The sequence below is a fragment of the Salmo trutta genome, chromosome 20 (assembly GCF_901001165.1).
Source record: "Salmo trutta chromosome 20, fSalTru1.1, whole genome shotgun sequence".
NCBI lineage: Eukaryota > Metazoa > Chordata > Actinopteri > Salmoniformes > Salmonidae > Salmo > Salmo trutta.
In genome coordinates this window covers 54062396-54089320 of record NC_042976.1, presented here as the reverse complement: position 1 = coordinate 54089320, position 26925 = coordinate 54062396, and the positions used below count along the sequence as shown (strand labels likewise).

Here is a 26925-nt window from a genome sequence, read left to right as displayed (position 1 = left end):
AATTTACCACAGGTGGATTCCAATCAAGTTGTACAAACATCTCAAGGATGATCAATGGAAACAGGATGCACCTGAGTTAAATTTTGAGTCTCATAGCAAAGGGTCTGAATACTCAAATAACTAAGGTATTTCTGTTTTTTATTTGTAATAAACTTGCAAACATTTTTAAAAACCTGTTTTCGTTTTGTCATTAAAGGGTATTGTGTGTAGATTGATAAGGCTATAACGTAACAAAATGTGGAAAAAGTCAAGGGGTCTGAATACTTTCCGAATGCACTTTCTAGACAGGTGCATGATAATGGTCCATTCTAAATCAAAACAAATTTCACACACATATTATTTAGTATATGTAAAGACAAGATTAAATCAAGAATAGTCTGATGGGTGACAATATTAGCCTGTCACTTGTGAATTATATATTGTCACTGAATGAAGCACAGCTAGTAAGGCAAGAAACAGCGTGTGCCTTTTTTTTTTGGACTTCATATTATAGTCGCACACCTCATGTAGCCTAGCCTAAATGTTTAAATAACTTCTTAAAATTAAGCACATAAATCCACTTTACAAGGGGTGTAGAGCCTAACTGGCATATGCAGCGTGTGAGTTTTAAGATTGTGGAAGATTATTTTCACCATAATAATATGCCTTTATAATAACAGCATTACAGGCATTATCGCAATTGTGGTCACTTTCGAGAAGGGTGGTTTCCTGATTAATTGGTTGCATTTTGGAACATTCGCACTTATAGCCTACTGCAGTGTGCGCATTGCTGGGCTTATATTGTGAAAAAAATAGTTTACCAACATTTTAAGCTAAACGTTCTGATCTGTTGTGTCAGTCACATTGCTAAAAAAAAAGTAGTGTTTGTATTAATTTGGGATCTATCGCATCCCAGAACTGTCCCAGATTATTTTTGGAATATTTCTATCTCGCACAGAATAGAATAGGTCAACTTTTGTACTATGGGGGATACAGGAGTGATTTTATCATGTAAATCTTGGTGGGGCAAACAAAAAAAATCGAATTAATGATGCATGCCAGCAAAGCCATTACATAGCACAACACTAAACGATACATTCATTGCGCTATAACAGTAAACAAACTGTTAGGGTCTACATAAAAATGTCCCAACAGCAGAGCTTTCTTTTCAGCAACATGGAGTGAATCTTTACCACCGCTATACCTGGCTATCAGCGGAGACTTGTCCGGCAGCGAAACAGTTAATTCAAGCTTATTTAAAAAATATAGCTGATATGGCTGACTTGCTTAAACAAATGTGGTTTCTACTGACAATTGAGATGTACAAACTATGGCATAAGAGAACGACGAGCGGATGAGAGGCAATCCGTAATTTTGATTAAGACATTGAGCAAGCTAGGATGGGCGTACTCAGTATAACTATTTGTTCAGACAGAATTCAGAACATGGGCTGTTCTTACACTATTCTCCCTGTACACCAAGTCAGAACCATAGGATAAATAAAGGGGCACATAAGCAGACATTGAAAGCTCTTACAATATTCGATGATTACATTTCTCTAAAACAGGCTTTAGGCTACAAGTGGACCATCAAGTCAGAACAAACTATGAAATAACACATATGGAATCATGCAAAGCTGTCATCAAAGCAAAGGGTGGATACTTTGAAGAATCTCAAATATAAAATATATTTTAACACTTTTTTGGTTACTACATGATTCCATATGTGTTATTTCATAGTTTTCACTATTATTATACAATGTAGAAAATAGTAAAAATAAACAAAACCCTGGAATGAGTGGGTGTGTCCAAACTTTTGTCTGGTACTCTATATATATATATATTTTTTGCTAAACAGATGGGGTTCTGCTGTTCGTTAGGCCTATTCATCTTGTTGGCTGACGAATAGTAAATGTGGACAGTTCTTCCAACATCTTCAATATGTGCCTCGCAATTCGATAAGGTTGCGAACAGTTGCAACCCGATGTGTCTGTCTTCACTTGTAGCCTGTGAGAAGGACCCGATCACGTGAGGGGCATTGGCTAATAAGAATTGAGATATCTGAGCGAGCCATGTGAGTGAGAAGTGCTTCAGAGCATGCAGCCGGGAGAAGGGAATTATAAATATTATCAGCCCAAGGGCACAACGACCATTGGCCGCAAAAGGCATACTTTTTTTTAGGGGGCATTACAACCACCAAAGGGATGCCACCCGGAAATTTGAGGCATTACCAAATGCTTGTCAAACTGTGAATGAGAGACTGATGAAGTGTGTGCAGCCTGTGCAAAAACAAAGCAGAGTTTATGCCTTTCATGCGACTTTTTTAAAATCATGCAGCCTCAGAATGTATAAAAAATCAAAACATATAGCCCAACGTTTGTATCACAACTAAAGTTGCATAAATAACTCTAAATTAAGCATATAGGAGTGGCTGTTTCTTTGTTAACCACTCAACACAGAACTCCCTCAAATCGTTTGGAGAAAATATCCTTTCTATTTTATTCAGCTTTGTTCAATTGCATTCTTCATACTAGAAAATAGTATAAAATAACGCCACGGACTTCTAAGCAAATCTAATCTGCTAAGTACCCCACAGCCATATGGTATCGCCAGATCAGGACCTAACATGAGGACAACTCAGAGTACGCTATTGTGTTCTTATGAGATGGACTACATTTTCTTCATATCATGTTTCTTTAGATATGTCTAAAATAAATATTGGATTTATTGTGATGCTGTAGGCTATATTACATGGCTTTATTACACTTTTTAAAATGTAGATGTTCCAAAGGCCTGCATCAGTGGCTTGTTGGCAATGTGCGGAAGCCAGGAGATGCTAAGTGTGTTTATGTCAATTACCGTGAGACCGGCAGTTATTTGCTTGACAATCACTGGCTGACAAAATTTCATGACCGCCACAGTCCTAGGTATGCCACTGTACTTCCTCAATTGTGTGTAAACCTGTGGCTTACAGTCAATTTCACACCCTTATCTTCACTAGAGGTCGACCGATTAATCGGAATGGCCGATTAATTCGGGCCGATTTCAAGTTTTCATAATCGGTAATATGTATTTTTGGCCACCGATTTGCCGATTTAAAAATATATATATATATATTTTTTAAAACCTTTATTTAACTAGGCAAGTCAGTTAAAGAACACGTTCTTATTTTCAATGACGGCCTAGGAACGGTGGGTTAACTGCCTTGTTCAGGGGCAGAACGACAGATTTTTACCTTGTCAGCTTGGGGATGCAACCTTACGTTAACTAGCCCAACGCTCTAACCACCTGCTTTACGTTGCCAAGGTAAGTTGCTAGCTAGCATTAAACTTATCTTATAAAAAAAACAATCAATCAATCATAAACACTAGTTAACTACACATGGTTGATGATATTACTAGTTTATCTAGCCTGTCCTGCTTTGCATATAATCGATGTGGTGCGCATTCGCGAAAAAGGACTGTCTTTGCTCCGACGTGTACCTAACCATAAACATCAATGTCTTTCTTAAAATCAATACACAAGTATATATTTTTAAACCTGCATATTTAGTTAATATTGCCTGCTAACATGAATTTCTTTTAACTAGGGAAAATGTGTCACTTCTCTTGCAAACAGAGTCAGGGTATATGCAGCAGTTTGGGCCGCCTGGCTTGTTGCGAACTGTGAAGACTATTTCTTCCTAACAAAGACAGCCAACTTCGCCAAACGGGGATGATTTAACAAAAGCGCATTTGCGAAAAAAAGCACAATCGTTGCACGACTGTACCTAACCATAAACATCAATGCCTTTCTTAAAATCAATACACAGAAGTATATATTTTTAAACCTGCATATTTAGCTAAAAGAAATCCAGGTTAGCAGGCAATATTAACCAGATGAAATTGTGTCAGTTCTCTTGCGTTCGTTGCACGCAGAATCAGGGTATACAGAATCTGGCTCGTTGCGAACTAATTTGCCAGAATTTTACGGAACTATGAAATTACATTGTAGGTTGTGCGATGTAACAGGAATATTTAGACTTATGGATGCCACCCGTTAGATAAAATACGGAACGGTTCCGTATGTCACTGAAAGAATAATGTTTTCGAGATGATAGTTTCCGGATTTGACCATATTAATGACCTAAGGTTTATTATATTATAGTTAAGTCTATGATTTGATATTTGATAGAGCAGTCTGACTGAGCGGTGGTAGGCAGCAGCAGGCTCGTAATAGTCAAAGGTATATGGTTTAGAGAGAAATAGTTGACGCGTCATAATTCCTGTAATAACTTGCGGCTGAACTTGAAAGGGGTTCCTTCGTTATTTTACCGTTCATGTCTTCCATAGAGAATGTCTTGATCTACTTCAAATAAGGTCTGTGTTTTGTGCTTAAACCGCCTCGGCGTTTTGATACCCGTGTAAATCTCACTAGGTAAAAAAAAAATCTATCTTCACTTATATTGATCAGAGTTATATCCTATGGATATCTACACAGTTATAAAATTGGCAAGGTGGTGTAAGCCTAAACCAGACCTTATTTTAAGTTAATCTAAAAATATCCTATGGAATAAATGAAGGAACCGCTTTTCAGATTTTGCTAGAAGGTGTCATGGGAATTATGACTCGCACTTTGGTAGTCAATTCTTACCATGCCCATTATTAAAATAGGATTTCCTGCATTTAGAAATTACAGTTTTTGTTTTCAGCATTCATCACAGGTAACTTAAACTCTATTTTTATTATTCAAACAGTTGAGAGTATTTGTCTCCTAAGCAGACTCTTCAGTATCGTTGTCACTTCAGAGCTGTGTGTGTGTGTGTGTGTGTGTGTGTGTGTGTGTGTGTGTGTGTGTGTGTGTGTGTGTATACACATATAAAAAAGAAATCATAATAATAATCGTCCGATCAATCGATATCGGCTTTTTTGCTCCTCCAATTATCGGTATCGGCGGCGAAAAATCATAATCAGCCGACCTCTAATCTTCACGCTATTTTACTCACATTGAATCAGAATTACATTGAATAAGAAAAACTGTTTGCTGTTTTTCCTACCTTCTCTGTTCTCTCTCTCACACACACACACACCCATTCAGTCTCTGTGTTCTATGTCATAGATATCCTATTTGCCCAGGGGAGTGAAGTGATCTTTAAGGTGGCTCTGTGTCTACTGAGCAGTCACGAAGGGGAGATAGTGGAGTGTGATAGCTTCGAGACCATCGTGGACTACCTGAAAACTACAATTCCCAACCTCACCCACACCCAGATGGAGGAAACCATCTCAAAGGTACAGATGGGGGGGGAGACATTAAAAGTGAGCATTCACTGTTGGTGGTATATAGTGAATAGGGTGCCATTTGGGATGCACACGTGTAGTCTTGGGATGCACAAAATTGAGATTCTCCATTGAAAGCGCTAGGTTTAATCTGGGTCTGGGAAACTGGCCCTTACATTTACATTATATGGGGCCCTTGAGTAAGGCACTTAACCCTGAACTCCATAGATTGTGTGTGTGTGTGTGTGTGTGTGTGTGTGTGTGTGTGTGTGTGTGTGTGTGTGTGTGTGTGTGTGTGTGTGTGTGTGTGTGTGTGTGTGTGTGTGTGTGTGTGTGCGTGCGTGCGTGCGTGCGTGCGTGCGTGTTTGCGTGTTGTCTCGTCTCGGGGTTGGGCAGAGCAAAGAGACACATTTTCGTTTCAACAATGAACAATAAAGCACTATTTTATTTGATTATGTAGCCCTATGTGTATTGTGTAGCTCAAACCCATGAGTGCTCATGATGAGTGCAGTGCTTGTGGACATAAGCGCTTTATATGACTTTGGCCATAAATATAGAGAGAGGTTGTGGAAGAGGCAAGCCACTAGGGCCTGCTCTATTTTAACAGAGCACATGACACACACCCTGCCCAAGTGGACTGTAAAGACCTTTTTGTGGCTCTTGATTTGCTTTAATGGGATACACACAGGCTGTGCTTATGTCTTATGAGTAGCAGATCTGGGTTCAAATGTTTATTGAAAGGTCGTGAGTAAACTCCAGCACTGATTTAATTTTTCTTTTTCTTGTTTTTTTTTACTTATTACCTGACTGTACAGCTGTTTGACTTTCTCTTCGGGATTGCCAGGTGTTTGACACAGAAGTTGATGTTTTTCAACTCTGGGTTGCCAGGTATATATTCTTTGTAATTATGTGGGTTGCCAGGTGTTGGACATGGACATCTCGAAGCAGCTACATGCATATGAGGTTGAGTACCACGTGCTGCAGGACGAGACGGTGGATGCTGTGCTCCAGTCAAACAACTCAGACCGCCTGGATAAACTGGAGAAGACCAACAACCAGCTGAAGAAACAGAACATGGATCTGCTGGAGAAACTACAGGTGGGAAACTGGCTCAATTTAATTCAAACATTATTGTTTCCTCAGGGCAATTCATTTTGCCGTCCAGGAGTACATAAGACACAATATAGTCCAAAAAGCCATCTTACCCCAGATTCTATTCTACTCTTTACATTATGAATATCCCAGAAAAAGAAAGAGGAGCACTCAAATGTCAGCAATGATCTTTTCTGCTGCACTGCTTCAGTCTGCCAGTAGATGTCACCAGAGCACAACCCTAAACACAGTATAAGAAAGAAAAAGGAATGAGTCTCAATTTTCTGTACAAGGAATGCTCCCTTTTTAATCCATACTGTAGACCATTAAAAGTCTGTCTGTCTGTCTGCAGATGAGATCACAGCTGAGGAATTGCAGGGATTAAGGTTTGACACAGATTTGGAGAGTGAAACCCCTTAGTAAATGTTAACATGAAGCAGAGAACATACTAGTCTTAATGTTTCTACTGTGTTTTTAAACAGGCACACACACGCCAGATGCACACACACGCATGCACACACACCCACACGACACAGCCACTCAGTCAATCATTTACCTACTACTTTGTCCCATATCGTTATTCTTCTGAAAACATGGTCGAGATCAGGGATGTCAAACTCATTCCACGGAGGGCCGAGTGTCTACAGGTTTTTGTTTTTTACTTTCATTAAGACCTAGACAGCCAGGTGAGGAGAGTTCCTTACTAATCAGTGACCTTAATTCATCAATCAAGTACAAGGGAGGAGCGAAAACATGCAGAAACTCGGCCCTCCGTGCAATGAGTTTCACCCGAGTTTTCCTGTATTAGGGCTTTGAATTGCCAGGGACCTCACAATACAATATTATCACGGAACTTAGGTGCCAAAACGATATGTATTGCGATTCTCACGATTATATATGTTATATACATACACTTAGGTTGGAGTCATTAAAACTCATTCTCGTTTTGGCAAGTCGGTTAGGACAACTTCTTTGTGCATGACACAAGTAATTTTTCCAACAATTGTTTACAGACAGATAATTTCACTTATAATTCACGGTATCACAATTCCAGTGAGTCAGAAGTTTACATATACTAAGTTGACTTTGCCTTTAAACAGCTTGGAAAATTCCAGAAAATTATGTCATGACTTTAGAAGCTTCTGATAGGCTAATTGACAAAATTTGAGTCAATTGGAGGTGTACCTGTGGATGTATTTCAAGGCCAACCTTCAAACTCAGTGCCTCTTTGCTTGACATCATGGGGAAATCAAAAGAAATCAGCCAAAACCTCAGAAAAAAATAGTAGACCACCACAAGTCTGGTTCATCCTTGGGCAATTTCCAAACGCCTGAAGGTGCCACGTTCATCTGTACAAACAATAGAACACAAGTATAAACACCATGGGACCACGCAGCCGTCATACTGCTCAGGAAGGAGACACGTTCTGTCTCTTAGAGATGAACGTACTTTGGTGTGAAAAGTGCAAATTAATCCCAGAACAATAGCAAAGGACCTTGTGAAGATGCTGGAGGAAATGGGTACAAAAGTATCTATATCCACAGACAAAACGAGTCCTATATTGACATAACCTGAAAATGCCGCTCAGCAAGGAAGAAGCCACTGCTCCAAAACGGCCATAACAAAGCCAGATTACGGTTTGCAACTGCAGATGGGGAAAAATATCGTACTTTTTGGAGAAATATCCTCTGGTCTGATGAAACAAAAATGGAACTTTTTGGCCATAATGACCATCGTTTGGTGGAAAAAGGGGGAGACTTGCAAGCCGAAGAACACCATCCCAACTGTGAGGCACGGGGGTGGCAGCATCATGTTGTGGGGGTGCTTTGCTGCAGGAGGGCATGGTGCACTTCACAAAATAGATGGCATCATGAGGATGGAAAATTATGTGGATATATTGAAGCAACATCTCAAGACATCAGTCAGGAAGTTAAAGCTTGGTCACAAATGGGTCTTCCAAATGGACAATGACCCCAAGCATACTTCCAAAGTTATGGTAAAATGGCTTAAGTACAACAAAGTCAAGGTATTGGAGTGGCCATCACAAAGCCCTGACCTCAGTCCTATAGAAAAGTTGTGGGCAGAACTGAAAAAGCGTGTGCGAGCAAGGAGGCCTACAAACCTGACTCAGTTACACCAGCTCTGTCAGGAGGAATGGGCAAAAGTTCACCCAAATTATTGTGGGAAGCTTGTGGAAGTCTACCCGAAATGTTTGACCCAAGTTAAACAATTTAAAGGCAATGCTACCAAATACGAATTCAGTGTATGTAAACTTCTGACCCACTGGGAATGTGATGAAAGAAATAAAAGCTGAAATAAATCATTCTCGCTACTATTATTCTGATATTTCACGTTCTTAAAATAAAGTGGTGATCCTAACTGACCTAAAACAATTTTTACTAGGATTAAATGTCAGGAATTGTGAAAAACTGAGTTTAAATGTATTTGGCTGAAGTGTATGTAAACTTCCGACTTCAACTGTACATGGCCAAGATGTTCAAATGTTCATAGATGACCAGCAGGGTCAGATAATAATAATCATAGTGGTTGTAGAGGGTGCAATAGGTCAGCACCTCAGGAGTAATGTCAGTTGGCTTTTCATAGCCGATCATTCAGAGTTAGAGACAGCAGGTGCAGTAGAGAGAGAGTCTAAAACAGCAGGTCCGGGACAAGGTAGCACATCCAGTGAACAGGTCAGGGTTTCATAGCCGCAGGCAGAACAGTTGAAACTGGACCAGCATTGCGACCAGGTGGACTGGGGACAGCAAATAGTCATCAAGGCCAGGTAGTCCTGAGGCATGGTCCTAGGGCTCAGGTCCTCTGAGAGAAAGTGAGAAAGAGAGAGATAAAAAGATAGAGAGTGAATTAGAGGGAGCATACTTAAATTCACACAGGACACTGGATAAGACAGGAGAAATACTCCAGATATAACAGACTGACCCTAGCCCCCTGACACAAACTATTGCAGCATAAATACTGGGGGGCTGAGAAAGGAGGGGTCGGGAGACACTGTGGCACCGTCCGACGATATCCCTGGACAGGGCCAAACAGCCAGGATATGACCCCACCCACTTTGCCAAAGCACAGCCCCCACACCACTAGAGGGATATCTTCAACCACCAACTTACTGAGACAAGACCGAGTATAGCCCATGAATATCTCCCCAACGGCACAAACCCGAGGGGGGCGCCAACCCGGACAGGAAGATCACATCAGTGACTCAACCCACTCAAGTGATGCACCCCTCCTAGGGACGGCATGAAAGAGCACCTGTGAAGCAGCCCCCGTAATAGGGTTAGAGGCAGAGAATCCCAATGGAGAGAGGGGAACTGGCCAGGCAGAGACAGCAAGGGCAGTTTGTCGCTCCAATGCCTTTCCGTTCACCATCACACCCCTGGGCCAGACTACACTTTAGCACGGACAACTCCTGCCAGTCTGCATGGCGCAATTCAACCCAGAGCTTATTGGACTTCTTTTTCTCCATATCCCCGGATTCCTACCGCAAGCTCTGAACCTCTTCACCTGGATCATCACAGCTATCTAGCTGCTATCCGATTGGCTTCTCCTGGCTAACGTCTCTGTCCCGAAGCAAGCACCAATTAGCCTGGAGCTAGCCTATGCTAGTCCCATCTCCCGGCTAGCTGAAGAGGTCCATCAGTCACTCCTTGGGCTACAATACCTATTTTGCCAATTGTCCTGGACCCCTTTTATTGCCGATAAGGATCCCCGCCGATCCATCATGACTGGACTACCGACGTAATCCACCCGAGGGGTTTTTTCAACAGGCTCCTCCGTCGCGACGTCCCTGAATGCCCACCTGCTAGCCGCGGCCCGCTAGCTGTCTAGAGCATACCAGGCTGTTAGCTGAAGAGGTCCATCAGCCAATTTCTTGGACTACTATACCTATTTTGCCAATTGGCCTGGACCCTTTTACTACACGGACCCCTGCTGATCCATCACAACTGGTCTGCCGACGTAACCGCACAAGGGGGATACAACAGACTTCTTCCGTCGCGACGTCCCTCAAAGGCCCTTCTGCTAGCCCCGGCCCGCTAGCTGTCTGAATCGCCGTGTCTCCAGCCCACCCAGCTACTCACTGGACCCTATGATCACTCGGCTACGCTTGCCTCTCCCTAATGTCAATATGCCTTGCCCATTGCTCTTTTAGTTAGTGATTATTGTCTTATTTCACTGTAGAGCCTCCAGCCCTGCTCAGTATGCCTCAGCTGACCCTTTTGTCCCACCTCCCACATGCGGTGACCTCACCTGGTTTGATTGATGTCTCTAGAGACAATACCGCTCTCATCGTCACTCAATGTCTTGGTTTACCTCCACTGTATTCACATCCTACCATACCTTTGTCTGTACATTATGCATTGAATCTATTCTACCGCACCCAGAAACCTGTTCCTTTTACTCTCTAATCCAAAAGTACTAGATGACCAGTTCTTATAGCCTTTAGCCGTACCCTTATCCTTCTCCACCTCTGCTCCTCTGGTGATGTGGAGGTTAATCCAGGCCCTGCAGTGCCTTGCTCCACTCCCATTCCCCAGGCGCTCTCATTTGTTGACTCTCATTTGAAACTGTTGGTTTCATGCATGTTAACATTAGAAGCCTCCTCCCTAAGTTTGTTTTATTCACTGCTTTAGCACACTCTGCCAACCCGGATGTCCTAGCCGTGTCTGAATCCTGGCTTAGGAAGGCCACCAAAAAAACCTGACATTTCCATCCCTACCTATAACATTTTCTGACAAGATAGAACTGCCAAAGGGGGGCAGAGTTGCAATCTACTGCAGAGATAGCCTGCAGAGTTCTGTCTTACTATCCAGGTCTGTGCCCAAACAATTTCAGCTTCTACTTTTAAAAATCCACCTTTCCAAAAACAAGTCTCTCACCGTTGCCGCTTGCTATAGATCACCTTCTGCCCCCAGCAGTGCCCTGGACACCATATGTGAATTGATTGCCCCCCCCCCCATCTATCTTCAGAGCTCGTGCTGTTAGGTGACCTTAACTGGGACATGCTTAACAGCCCGGCCATCCTACCATCTAAACTTGATGCCCTCAATCTCACACAATTTATCAATGAACCTACCAGGTACAACCCCATATCCGTAAACACAGGCACACTTATAGATATCATCCTAACCAACCTGCCCTCCAAATACACCTATGCTGTCTTCAACCAGGATCTCAGCAATCACTGCCTCATTGTTTGCGTCCATAATGGGTCTGCGGTCAAACGACCACCCCTCATCACTATCAAATTCTCCCTAAAACACTTCAGCGAGCAGGCCTTTCTAATCGACCTGGCCCGGGTAACCTGGAAGGATATTGACCTTATTCCGTCAGTAGAAGATGCCTGGTTACTCTTTAAAAGTTTTCAAACAGAAATTTGCATCCTGCAGCACAAACTCCAAAAGGTTCTGGGACAACGTGAAGTCCAAGGAGAATTTGAGCACCTCCTCCCAGCTGCCCACTGCACTGAGGCTAGGAAACACTGTCACCACCAATAAATCCAAGATAATTGAGCATTTTAATAAGCATTATTCTACGGCTGGCCATGCTTTCCACCTGGCCACCCCTACCCTGGTCAACAGCCCTGCACCCCCCACAGCAACTTGCCCAAGCCTCCCCCATTTCCCCTTCACCCAAATCCAGATAGCTGAGGTTCTGAAAGAGCTGCAAAATGTGGACCCCTACAAATCAGCAGGGCTAGACAATCTGGACCCTCTCTTTCTAAAATTATCAGCCGAAATTGTTGCAACTAGAGGTCGACCGATTAATCGGAATGGCCGATTAATTAGGGCCGATTTCAAGTTTTCATAACAATCGGTAATCAGTATTTTTGGCCACCGATTTGCCGATAAAAAAAAATATATATATTTTTTTCAAACCTTTATTTAACTAGGCAAGTCAGTTAAAGAACACGTTCTTATTTTCAATGACGGCCTAGGAACGGTGGGTTAACTGCCTTGTTCAGGGGCAGAACGACAGATTTTTACCTTGTCAGCTTGGGGATGCAACCTTACGTTAACTAGCCCAACGCTCTAACCACCTGCTTTACGTTGCCAAGGTAAGTTGCTAGTTAGCATTAAACTTATCTTATAAAAAAAACAATCAATCAATCATAAACACTAGTTAACTACACATGGTTGATGATATTTCTAGTTTATCTAGCCTATCCTGCTTTGCATATAATCGATGTGGTGCGCATTCGCGAAAAAGGACTGTCTTTGCTCCGACGTGTACCTAACCATAAACATCAATGTCTTTCTTAAAATCAATACACAAGTATATATTTTTAAACCTGCATATTTAGTTAATATTGCCTGCTAACATGAATTTCTTTTAACTAGGGAAAATGTGTCACTTCTCTTGCAAACAGAGTCAGGGTATATGCAGCAGTTTGGGCCGCCTGGCTTGTTGCGAACTGTGAAGACTATTTCTTCCTAACAAAGACAGCCAGCTTCGCCAAACGGGGATGATTTAACAAAAGCGCATTTGCGAAAAAAAGCACAATCGTTGCACGACTGTACCTAACCATAAACATCAATGCCTTTCTTAAAATCAATACACAGAAGTATATATTTTTAAACCTGCATATTTAGCTAAAAGAAATCCAGGTTAGCAGGCAATATTAACCAGATGAAATTGTGTCAGTTCTCTTGCGTTCGTTGCACGCAGAATCAGGGTATACAGAATCTGGCTCGTTGCGAACTAATTTGCCAGAATTTTACGGAACTATGAAATTACATTGTAGGTTGTGCGATGTAACAGGAATATTTAGACTTATGGATGCCACCCGTTAGATAAAATACAGAACGGTTCCGTATGTCACTGAAAGAATAATGTTTTCGAGATGATAGTTTCCGGATTTGACCATATTAATGACCATTCAGACACCATTCAAACAGTTTTAGAAACTTTGAAGTGTTTTCTATCCAAAGCTAATAATTATATGCATATTCTAGTTTCTGGGCAGGAGTAATAATCAGATTAAATCGGGTACGTTTTTTATCCGGCCGTGAAAATACTGCCCCCTATCCATAACAGGTTAACAAACAGATCACCAACCATTTTCGAATCCCACCGTACCTTCTCAGCTATGCAATCTGGTTTCCGAGCTGGTCATGGGTGCACCTCAGTCACGCTCGATATCATAACCTCCATCAATAAGAGACAATACTGTGCAGCCGTATTCATCGACCTGGCTAAGGCTTTCGACTCTGTCAATCAACACATTCTTATCGGCAGACTGAACAGCCTTGGTTTCTCAATTGACTGCCTCGCCTGGTTCACCAACTACTTCTCAGACAGAGTTCAGTGTGTCAACTCGGAGGGCCTGTTGTCCGGACCTCTGGCAGTCTCTATGTTGGTGCCACAGGGTTCAATTCTCGGGCCGACTCTTTTCTCTGTATACATCAATGATGTCGCTCTGCTGGTGATTCTCTGATCCACCTCTACGCAGACGATACCATTCTGTATACTTCTGGCCCTTCTTTGGACACTGTGTTAACTAACCTCCAGACGAGCTTCAATGCCATACAACTCTCCTTCCGTGGCCTCCAACTGCTCTTAAATGCAAGTAAAACTAAATGTATGCTCTTCAACCGATCGCTACCAGCACCTGCCCGCCCATCCAGCATCACTACTCTGGACGGTTCTGACTTAGAATATGTGGACAACTACAAACACCTAGGTGTCTGGTTAGACTGTAAACTCTCCTTCCAGACTCACATTAAGCATCTCCAATCCAAAATTAAATCTTGAATCAGCTTCCTATTTCGCAACAAAGCATCCTTCACTCATTCTTCCAAACATACCCTCGTAAAACTGACTATCCTACCAATCCTTGACTTTGGCAATGTCATTTACAAAATAGCCTTCAACACTCTACTCAGCAAATTGGATGCAGTCTACCACAGTGCCATCCGTTTTGTCACCAAAGCCCCATATACTACCCACCACTGCGACCTGTATGCTCTCGTTGGCTGGCCCTCGCTTCATATTCGTTGCCAAACCCACTGGCTCCAGGTCATCTATAAGTCTTTGCTAGGTAAAGCCCCGCCTTATCTCAGCTCACTGGTCACCATAGCAGCAACCACCCGTAGCACGCGGTCCAGTAGGTATATTTCACTGGTCACCCCCAAAGCCAATTCCTCCTTTGGCCGCCTCTCCTTACAGTTCTCTGCTGCCAATGACTGGAACGAATTGCAAAAATCACTGAAGTTGGAGACTCATATCTCCCTCACTAACTTTAAGCACCAGCTGTCAGAGCAGCTCACAGATCACTGCACCTGTTCATTGCCCATCTGTAAATAGCACCTCCAACTACCTCATCCCCATACTGTTTTTTGCTCCTTTGCAACCCAGTATCTCTACTTGCACATTCATCTTTTTACACATCTATCACTCCAGTGTTTAATTGCTAAATTGTAATTATTTCGCCACTATGGCCTATTAATTGCCTTACCTCCCTTATCTTACCTCATTTGCATACTGTTATAGACTTTTTTTCCCCATTGTGTTATTGGCTGTGTGTTTGTTTATTCCATGTGTAACTCTGTTGTGTCGCACTGCTTTGCTTTATCTTGGCCAGGATGCAGTTGTAAATCAGAACTTGTTCTCAACTGTTTACCTGTTTAAATAAAGGTGAAATAAAAAAAACTCAATCATAGGACCTACTGAAGAGATGAGTGTTCAAAAAAAACTTAAAGGTCGAGACCGAGTCTGCGTCTCTCACATGGATTGGCAGACCATTCCATAAAAATGGAGCTCTATAGGAGAAGCCCTGCCTCCAGCTGTTTGCTTAGAAATTCTAGGGACAATTAGGAGGCCTGCATCTTGTGACCATAGCGTACGTGTAGATATGTACGGCAGGACCAAATCAGAGAGATAGGTAAGAACATGTAATGCTTTGTAGGTTAGCAGTAAAACCTTGAAATCAGCCCTAGCCTTAACAGGAAGCCAGTGTAGAGAGGCTAGCACTGGAGTAATATGATCAAATATTTTGGTTCTAGTCAGGATTCTAGCAGCTGTATTTAGCACTAACTGAAGTTTATTCAGTGCTTTATCCGGGTAGCCGGAAAGTAGAGCATTGCAGTAGCCTAATCTAGAAGTGACAAAAGCATGTATTAATTTTTTGGCACCATTTTTGTACAGAAAATAAAAATTTTGCAATGTTACGTAGATGGAAAAAAGCTGTCCTTGAAACAGTCTTGATGTGTTCGTCAAAAGAGAGATCAGGGTCCAGAGTAACGCCGAGGTCCTTCACAGTTTTATTTGAGACGACTGTACAACCATCAAGATTAATTGTCAGATCCAACAGAAGATCCCTTTGTTTCTTGGGACCTAGAACTAGCATCTCGGTTTTGTCCCAAGTTTAAAAGTAAAACATTTGCCACCATCCACTTCCTTATGTCTGAAACACAGGCTTCCAGGGAAGGCAATTTTGGGGCTTCACCATGTTTCATCGAAAGGTACAGCTGTGTATCGTCCGCATAACAGTGAAAGTTAACATTATGTTTCCAAATGACATCACCAAGAGTATTACGTTCTCCCCTCGGGTGTAGCTCGTCTGAGGAGGAGACGTAAATGCCTGGGCCTAAACACACAAGGTAAACCAGATGAAAGGGGAAGAAATGTGGGGTGTAATGAGCAAAAATAACCAGACCACAACCAGAACTCAATGTTAGCCCTCAGGGGGTGTTTAGTAAAGTAATTAAATAAACAATATAAAACACCCATAAAGAATCAGTAAGAAAACAAAAAAAACAACCACAACCAGGGAAGGTAAGAGAAGGGAATGTTAGGGATCGGGGTCCAAGTAATGAAAATAAACAAAAGGTCCCTCCTCTTCTACACACCTAATCCTTCCTAACATACTCTAAATCCTAGCCCACTGTCCTACCTGGTTCCAAGAAAATACAAGGGTGACACCCACCCGGCTAACCTAGTGTATAAAACAATGGGTTATCTACGTGGGAATGTACACCCATGGGCAGATCTACCTTTTCACCTCTCCAGGACCTAGGTAGGGTGGAGTACCTCAGGAGGACAGGCTGAAACACAAACAAAGAAATTAGCACAAATCATCAAACAAAACAAGTGTCCTCTCTCTCACCCCCCCCCTTCTCACACGGCAAACAGATATCCTCTCTTCAATCAGCTACAGCCCCGCCCACCATCGTCAGCCGCAACTCGGTACACCTGTAATGCCTAGGACACAAACACACTAACATGGGAAAATGGGGAGCAAGAAAAACGTAACACGTAACAAAGAGGTAAAATATATAGTGAAACAATAGTGGTCCTAAAACGCAACCTTGAGGAACACCGAAATGTACAGGGTTTTAGAGACAAACTGATATCTTTCCGACAGATAAGATCTAAACCAGGCCAGAACCTGTCCGTGTAGACCAGTTTGGGTTTCCAATCTCCTTAAGAATGTGGTGATCGATGGTATCAAAAGCAGCACTAAGGTCTAGGAGCACGAGGACAGATGCAGAGCCTTGGTCTGACGCCATTAAAAGGTAATTTACCACCTTCACGAGTGCAGTCTGCTATAATGGGGTCTAAAACCAGACTGAAGCGTATACGTTGTTTGTCTTCAGGAAGGCAGTGAGTTGCTGTGCTACCGCCAGCTAGCACTAGCTCTAAGATTTGCCATTGCGTTAGGTTTGTTAAAATAGAGCCCAAAGTATCAATATAATGTAATCCAAAGTAATATCGCAATATGTAACTATTTATTTATTCCCCCATCACTACCCTCTATGCACCCATCCCATGTGTTAGTCTAAAATCATCCATTCTCCTCTTCTTTCTCCAAGGCGGCACGTCAGAAGATCCAGAGCCTGGAGGCCACTGTGGAGAACTTCCTGTCACGCGAGTCCAAGATGAAGCACATGATCCGCTCGCTGGAGCAGGAGCGCCAGTCCTACCAGAAGACTATTGAGCGCATGCGCACCTGCCTTCCCCCGGATGCCCTGGCTGACGTGGAGATGACCCACATGGTCAAGCCTGCCCAGGGGCCAAACGGCAAGGCCAAGCCCACCGCCAAGAAGCCCTAATGGGGGAAGAGTGGAAGGCAAAGGTGAGGGAGAGACTCTGGAGAATGGACAGGTAGATGGATATTACTGACATAGAGAAAGGACTCTGACGATGGATGGATAGAATTTCTGAATTTGAAAACTAAACTTTATTGGGACTATTTACATTTGTGAAACTGTTTAGCCATACATGTTTAGGCCCTGTAATTGTGTCTATATGTGTTGTTGTTTTAAGACAGGTGGTGTAGTTCCTATGTGATGTGTCGCCATTTCGACAGACAGACACTGACAGTATGGCAATGTGGTCTGTTTTGAATGTGCTGTGTGTGCCTGCGTGCGTGTGTCTGTGTGCGCGCACACAGGAAACAAGAAGAGTATAAAGAAGGTTCACAGTCTCTGTTAGACTGGAGAACAGACTGAGTTGAATGTCACTGCTCACACACCACAAACAGCTGACATCATGGACAGACACTTTTTCATTATGTTCCAGGACAGTACGCGCACACACACACACACACACACACACACACACACACACACACACACACACACTGTCTTCAGGACTTTCTCTCTTCCTTCATACTGTTTTATCCCACCTTCACATCTGAGTCATATTCTCCAATGATTCTGATTTGAAAAGAGAGAACAAGTAAAGAGAATAATAAAAAAATTAAATAAGCTCTAGTCTGACATCGACTGTTAAATGCTGACCTGCCTGCAGCTGAAAAAAAAAATGTTTATCTAAGTTGAATGTTGAATATTGTTGCAAACAGTGTTACACTGTTCACTTTTTTGTATTGTGAACCAAAAACAATTACTGAAAGTTGACCAAGTGGACATGTAGCATATTTGGGTCTTTGTAATATGGATGATTTCTATTATTTGCTTTCTGAAATGTTGAAACAATGTTTATTTTTGATTGTCAATCTGTCAATTGTGTGTGCACAATGTAGGAACAGTTATGTTTCACAGAGTTGATACGAATACGACCAGCACTCCATGTGGAATTACTTTGAATTAGGCTACTGCAGCCGATCCACACACATTTAAGGTTGACGAAGCCTATCCAACATGATCCCTCGTCATCAACTAGCCTGTAACCATCGAGGTGATGGCTTTACCACAACCCTTTCACAATCAGTCAACACACACAGAACTGAATGGTGATGTTTTTCTATAGCTACTTCAAATTAAGCAGCATATCCCACATTTCACAAAAAATGTAAATAAATTGATATGTTTTTAGTTAGGATAAATCAAGTCTAATCAATTTAAGAAACCTTTTTAAAACTCAAACACAATTACAATTCACATTTCCTGATGTGCAGGAAAATCCTTGCGACAACAGAGTGGCCAAATTAAGATATTACATCTGTATGACACTGGCTTCACTTATGCGACGGTTCTTCGTCGTCGTTGTGGAAATTGCTTATGTAACGCTTATTTCTTTTTGATATCAGTGCTTTTCTTAGGGTGGGCGTTGGTTGTGGTTGCATTGTTATTTGCCTTAATGTACTCTCTCCTGTACTGCCTTTGGAACCAAAGAGGTTTTAATGCTTTCGTTGCTAAATGGTTAGTAACCAGAAGTGTATTATAATTCATGCAAGTGTTTCTTTTCTTCTATTTAATCAAATGATCACTGTTACTATTTCAGCGCTGTTTTTCAACACTGTCAGTGTTTAATTGTTTCAAAATGTTCTGTGTTTTCATGTGTTTCAACACTGTGTTTTCATGTTAAACAAGCTAAAAAGAGATCTAGTTCTGGGTCATACAAAGACAACCGTCCTTTTGCTATCTAGAGATTCATGTCTTACAAAGATGCTCCATTGGAAATAAAGGCTGGCCAATCATCAATGATCATCAGAGAATGAACTAGATTAAAGTCATGTTCTTGTGTTAACACATAAGTGCCAAATAAAAGCATGAATGCAGTCTTCCTTATCTACCCTGAATCGGAGATAAGCTTATGACCGTGATTGAGGGTGATATAAGGGAAGCCCTAATGGCTGGCTTGAGTGTTTGCAATGTTCATTATCTTACTGTTGCATCTGTGTAGGTAGCCTACATCATCGCATTGTTCATTCACTACTATGGAATAACGCCGATTGTGTTGAATTAATATCGATTGCCTGTTTTTGTTGAAATGAGGCCTCACAAAGAAAAATGTCACGTGTACTTCAATAAATCACACCTTCACTGCCTTTTTCTATTCACCTGTGTCTCGAGTGATTTCTTTCACTTAAAATAATTGTAAATAATTTTTTTAACTGCATTGTAATTTCAGAAAATGTCCATATTATATCCGCATTAATCAAATCTAATATTATTTGTCACATGCGCCGAATACAACAGGTGTTGACCTTACCGTGAAATGCTTACTTACGAGCCCTTAATAGAGTTAAAAATAATATTTACTAAATAAAGTAAAAAATAATAAAAAGTAACAATAAAATAACAATAACGAGGCTATATACTGGGGGCACTGGTACCGAGTCAATGTGCGGGGGTACAGGTTAGTCGAGGTAATTTGTACATGTAGGTAGGGGTAAAGTGACTATGCATAGATAATAAACAGCAGTAGCAGCAGTGTAAAAACAAAAGAGGGGGGTCAATGTAAATAGTCTAGGTGGCCATTTGATTAATTGTTCAGCAGTCTTATGGCTTGGGGGTAGATGCTGTTAAGGAGCCTTTTGGACCTAGACTTGGCACTCCGGTACCGCTTGCCGTGTGGTAGCAGAGAGAAGAGTCTATGACTTGGGTGACTGGAGTCTTTGACAATTTGGGCCTTCCTCTGACACCTCCTAGTGTATAGGCCCTGGATGTCAGGAAGCTTGACCCCAGTGATGTACTGTGCCGTACACACTACCCTTTGTAGCGCCTTACGGTCGGATGCTGAGCAGTTGCCCATACCAGGATGTGATGACACCGGTCAGGATGCTCTCGATGGTTCACCTGTAGAACTTTTTGAGAATCAGGGAACCCATGCCAAATCTTTTCAGTCTCCTGAGGGGGGAAAGGTGTTGTTGTGCCCTCTTCACAACTGTCTTGGTGTGTTTGGACCATGATAGTTTGTTGGTGATGTGGACACCAAGAAACGTGAAACTACTGACCCGCTCCACTACAGCCCCGTCGATTGGAATAGGTACGTGTTCGGCCCTCCTTTTCCTGTAGTCCAATATCAGCTTCCTTGTCTTGCTCACGTTAAGGGAGAGGTTGTTGTCCTGACACCACACTGCCAGGTCTCTGACCTCCCTATAGAGTTGTGCTTGGCCACGCAGTCGTGGGTGAGCAGGGAGTACAGGAGGGGTCTAAGCACGCACCCCTGAAGGGCCCCCGTGTTGAGGATCCGCATGACAGATGTGTTGTTGCCTACCCTTAACACTTGGGGGTGGCCTGTCAGGAAGTCCTGGATCCAGTTGTAGAGGGAGGTGTTTAGTCCCATGGTCCTTAGCTTATTGATGAGCTTTGTGGGCACTATGGTGTTGAACGCTGAGCTGTAGTCAATGAACAGCATTCTCACATAGATGTTCCTTTTGTCCAGGTGGGACAGGGCAGTGTTGAGTGAGATTGAGATTGCGTCATCTGTGGATATGTTGGGGCGGTATGCGAGTTGGAATGGGTATAGGGTTTCCGGGATGATGGTGTTGATGTGAGCCATGACCAGCCATGAAAGCACTTCATGTCTATCGACGTGAGTGCTACGTGGGGGCGGTAGTCATTGAGGCAGGTTACCTTTGCTTTCTTTTGCACAGGGACTATGGTGGTCTGCTTGAAACGTAGGTATTACAGACTCGGTCAGGGAAAGGTTGAAAATGTAAGTGAAGACACTTCCAAGTTGGTCCATGCATGCTCTGAGTGCAGTCGTCTGGAACAGCTGGTGCTCTCATGCATGCTTCAGTGTTGCTTGCCTTGAAGCGAGCATAAAAGTAATTTAGTTCATCTGGTAGGCTCGCGTCACCGGGCAGCTCGCGGCTGGGTTTCCCTTTGTAGTCCGTAATAGTTTGCAAGCCCTACCACATTTGACGAGCATCAGAACTGGTGTAGTAGGATTCAATCTTAGTCCTGTATTGACGCGTTGCCTGTTTGATGGTTCATCTGAAGAAATATTTTATAAGTGTCCGGATTAGTGTCCCACTCCTTTAAAGCGGCAGCTCTAGCCTTTAGCTCAGTGTGGATGTTGCCTGTAATCCATGACATCTAGTTGGGATATGTACGTACAGTCAGTGTAGGGACGACGTCGTCGATGCACTTATTGATGAAGCCGGTGACTGAGGTGGTATACTCCTCAATTCCATTGGATGAATCCCGGGACGTATTCCAGTCTGTGCTAGCAAAACAGTCCTGTAGTGTAGCATCCGCATCTTCTGACCACTTCCGAATTGAGCTAGTGACCGGTACTTCCTGCTTTAGGATTTGCTTGTAAGCAGGAATCAGGAGGATAGAATTATGGTCAGATTTGCCAAATGGAGGGCGAGGGAGAGCGTTTTTCCCCTCTGTTTATACATGTGACATGCTGGTAGAAATCATGTAAAACAGATTTAAGTTTTGCCTACATTAAAGTCCCCAGCCACTAGGAGCGCTGCTTCTGGATGAGCATTTTCTTGTTTGCTTATGGCCTTTTACAGTTCGTTGAGTGCGGTCTTAGTGCCAGCATCGGTTTGTGGTGGTAAAATATAGATGAAAACTCTCTTGGTAGATAGTGTGGTCTACAGCTTATCATGAGGTACCTCAGGCAAGCAATACCTCGAGACTTCTTTAATATTAGACATCGCGCACCAGATGTTATTGACAAATAGACACACACCCCCACCCCTGGTCTTACCAGACATAGCTGTTCTGTCCTGCCGATGCACGGAAAAGCCAGCCAAATGTATATTATCCGTGTTGTCGTTCAGCCACGACTTCAAATACTGCGTTATAGTGTATGCTCCCAAAAATTGGTAAATTATGTTATATTCTTCCTGTGTAGATTAAGATAATGAGGAGCCGACGCGAGATATGTCTCAGAAAATGTACCTCAATCCAGGGATGAGAAATGCGTTGTACTCCGAATTGTCCCATTATGTGTGTGCTCCTACACATGAAGACCGGATGTGGGAGTATTGTATTTAGGCTTTTGTGGCTATCCGCCCAACTGCAAACAACTAGATAAGGTAAGCTGCCTCTGCCTCAAGGTGGGTAACACAGACAACACCTGTGCGCTTACTCTTAGTCTTCTTGGGCACATATTTCTATCAGGTCATGGACATGTTAGCCAGGCCTATGAACCTAGTGTAGCCTACAGTGGGTCCTCCTTTTAAAGTTGCAGCGTACTGCGGCGCAGCTTGCATGGTGCTGCAGAATTCTATGGCACGTTATTTAAGTGTGAACCACTGATACCATTAATGCTAGTTAGTGCTAGTTTGACCACTAGAGGGCAGCTTTGAGAAGCATTTGATAGCCTTCAATAATGGCTGTACTAGAGAGAATGCGGACACGCGGGAGACCGGGGTTCAATTCCCCGACGGGGAGGAAGGAGTAGGCTGTCCTTGTAAATAAGAATTGGCTCTTAACTGATTCCATATGTGTTATTTCATAGTTGTGATGACTTCACTATTATTCTGCAATGTAGAAAATAGTAAAAATAAAGAAAAACCCTGGAATGAGTAGGTGTGTCCAAACCTTTAACTGGTACTTGCTTAATTCATTTGATTAATATTATGGTGTTTGTATTCCATGAAAAATGAAAAACCCTCTGGGCCCCCTGCCCTCGTGCCTTCGTGCCTTGAACCTTGTGCGCTTTCAGTGGATACAGCTGGAGAACTGCAAGGCAATCCCATTGTGCTCCACTCGGGAGCCATGATCAATATGACCCATATATATTGTCCTGCTAATACCAGGGTTAATAATATATCTGTGAGAATATCCAACGGGCTTTTATATCATGCTAAATTAATAATAATAATCGCTTTATTTAAAAAAAATCTTATTTTGGATATGATTTAGTTTTCAAATAACCTAAAGTGAGTGTGAAAAAGGCCATTCTTGAACATGGGGTGAAACATTGTTACTAATTTGTAAATAAAGCCACTTTGTTATTTAGAATTATTTATTTATGTTTTTAGAGGGAGAGAAACCAAAAACCTACAGTCATCTCATGGGTCTCCCAGTCAAAGCCAGCACGGGTATTGAACCAGCATCTGTAATAACACAGCTTGTATTGCTACGCAGTGTCTTAGACCATTGCACCACTCGGGCACTGTACAATGTGACTGGTTGGGAGTGGCATACAGTAAGAGCAAAATAATCCTAACAAAATAAAATAATAAAAACCTTAGTGTAACAACAGTTTTAGTAAGTAATACTGAAGTCGTGCACAATTATCAGTTTCTATTTAGGTTTATGTCGCCCATTCATCGTCAGTTAGAGACACAGTAGGACCCGAAAGCATAATCAGTGCTCTAACTCCCCCTTGCGCTGTTCTGGAGCAATGAAGTAGTGACGCAGGGTACCGTACTAAACCACAAATTACCTCTAAATCCTGCAGCGTTAATTCGCAGTTTTTAAAGGAGCATCACTGTATGTGATGTCCACCGCTCTGAGATCTAGAGATAGTTGTTTCCCTTCCCAGAATGTTGCTTGTTGCACCCAGAGAGGGACAAGACTTGCCTGGGGACCAGATGGGTGAATTTGTAAATTCACCATCTGGGACATTTCAGTGTTTGATTCTGGAAATGGTCCTCTTAGGTTCTCTACAAGCCGGAATGCTTAATAAAATTACATTTGAACTTACTTCTGGTTGTCTGTGTGGTTGGTCCTTATGTAGGAAGGAATCTGAGACAATTTATCCACAGGAAAGTTTATTAAACCAAGTTTTCAAAGCCCTGATAGTGTGTTCGGATTTCTATCACATGAAGCATGTGCACACGATGTAAATACACATGCATATTTGCCGAGCTCATGCACATGTTTACATGGCTTTTCAGTAGTCTGGTTAGCTGTAGCCTAATATTAAACCTCTAATTCATTATTTGATTAAGACTGGGTCTAAGGGCATTCCATAGGGACTGCATAAAATGAACAGGTTAATGGTCTAAATACTATACCTGCTAGCAGCATGTGTCCCGCGTCTGAAGCAGCATCCATAAGCGGTAGACGGTTCTGATAGGAAAATCACTATTTCCGTCGCTGAACAAAAAATATTAAATCCAGTTTGGACAACCCCACCCAAATCAAAATCTAATATGGATGCCAATGTTTTGTTCTCGCTGTGTGCACACACATTCCCCCTACTTCCTGTCTGGATAAGCACAGTGGCCTATTTGCAAATCTGATTAGCTAGGACAAACAGGTGTGAAACACAGACAGTTGTGCATGCCAAGCGATTCCACAACATGGAATCCATGTTTGGTTTTGTTTTGGAGGGGAGTAGTAAACAATGATTTTCTAATCAGCACTGTCCACAGAGCTACTCTCCGACATGGGAAAAGCATTGCCAAATGGGTATGGGTTGGCAAATATCTCGCAAGGTGGGTAACTGTTATATATATATATATATACACACGCACACACACACACACACACACACACACACACACACACACACACACACACACACACACACACACACACACACACACACACACACACACACACACACACACACACACACACACACACAGTGTTTAAAACATTAGGAACACTTTCCTAATATTGAGTTGCAACCCCTTTTTCCCTCAGAACAGCCTGAATTCGTTGGGGCATGGACTCTATAAGGTGTCGAAAGTGTTTCACAGGGATGCTGACTCCAATGATTCCCACAGTTGTGTCAAATTGGCTGGATGTCCTTTGGGTGTTGGCCCATTCTTGATACACCCGGGAAACTACTGAGCGTGAAAACCCCAGCAGCGTTGCAGTTCTTGACACATTCAAACCGGGACCTACTAACATAGCCCGTTCAAAGGGACTTAAATATTTTGTATTGCCCATTCACCCTCTGAATGGCACACATACAGTACACAATCCATGTCTCAAAAAAATCCTTCTTTAACTCCTCCTCCCCTCATGTACACTGATTGAAGTGACAATAAGGGATCATAACTTCCACCTGGATTCAGCTGGTCAGTCTGTCATGGAAAGAGCAGGTGTTCTTAATGTTTTGTACATGCATACATACAGTGGGGAACCAAATTACTGACAGTCTTGAAAAACGATGTATCACGTCCTGACCCTGGTTTGTCTATGATTTCTATTTCTATGTTTTGTTCTAGTATTCTATTTCTATGTTGTTTTTTAGGGGGATGAACTCCAATTAGAGGCAGCTGGTTCGCGTTGTCTCTAATTGGAGATCATATTTATGTTGGGTTTTTTTCTAGTGTGTTTGTGGGCAGTTGCATTCTGTTTAGTTGTGTTCTGTGTAGACTTCAGTACCTGACAGAACTGTTAGCTGATCGTTTTCTCTTTGTTATTTTCTTTAGTGTTCAGAGTTTAACTTCTATGCGCTACTTGGGACGCTAGCCTCATAACACCCTCATGGAGTCTGTTTCTGACCGTTTGAGCAGACACATGCACATTTGTGGCCTGCTGGAGGTCATTTTGCAGGGCTCTGGCAGTGCTCCTCCTGCTCATCCTTGCACAAAGGCGGAGGTAGCGGTCCTGCTGCTGGGTTGTTGCCCTCCTACGGCCTCCTCCACGTCTCCTGATGTACTGGCCTGTCTCCTGGTAGCGCCTCCATGCTCTGGACACTACGCTGACAGACACAGCAAACCTTCTTGCCACAGCTCGCATTGATGTGCCATCCTGGATGAGCTGCACTACCTGAGCCACTTGTGTGGGTTGTAGACTCCGTCTCATGCTACCACTAGAGTGAAAGCACCGCCAGCATTCAAAAGTGACCAAAACATCAGCCAGGAAGCATAGGAACTGAGAAGTCTTGCTAATTGCCTATAATTTCCACCTGTTGTCTATTCAATTTGCACAACAGCATGTGAATTGTATTGTCAATCAGTGTTACTTCCTAAGTGGACAGTTTGATTTCACAGAAGTGTGATTGACTTGGAGTTACATTGTGTTGTTTAAGTGTTCCCTTTATTTTTTTGAGCAGTATATTTTGTTCTATGAGATAATCTGCATCAGCTAACGTCAGTTTTATTGAATTTTGAGGCATTTTTGCTATAAAAAAGCACATAAAGGCTTCATAATTCATAAAGGCATTGTTAATTGAATGATATCAGTTTATAACCTCAGACCTTATTTTCAGTGTTTCTCCCAAAACCCTATTCTTTCCCCATGAATTTTCCCGATAAGAATGGGAACGAACCAGAGGCAATTTATTTCATCTTTATTAGGACTACAAGCTGGTGAGCTCTATTGCGATTGATTCTCATGAAATTATATACCTAAGTAAACTAATGAATACAGTTGAAGTCGGAAGTTTACATTCACCTTAGCCAAATACATTCAAACTCAGTTTTTCACAATTCCTGACATTTAATCCTAGTAAAAATTATGGTTTTAGGTCAGTTAGGATCACCACTTTATTTTAAGAATGTGAAATGTCAGAATAATAGTAGA

General features: G+C 42.4%; 1 protein-coding gene across 1 annotated transcript in view; it reads left to right on the top strand.

Moving 5' to 3' along the window:
* Positions 1–19586, top strand: part of tbc1d4 (TBC1 domain family, member 4) — a 172971-nt gene extending 153385 nt beyond the window's left edge. The window contains exons 19-21 of the mRNA XM_029703680.1: positions 5076–5245; positions 6155–6331; positions 17155–19586. Of these exons, the coding sequence (XP_029559540.1) occupies positions 5076–5245; positions 6155–6331; positions 17155–17394 (587 nt within the window). The 3' untranslated portion in view covers positions 17395–19586. The remainder of the gene's footprint in view (positions 1–5075; positions 5246–6154; positions 6332–17154) is intronic.
* Positions 19587–26925: the final 7339 nt, after the last annotated feature.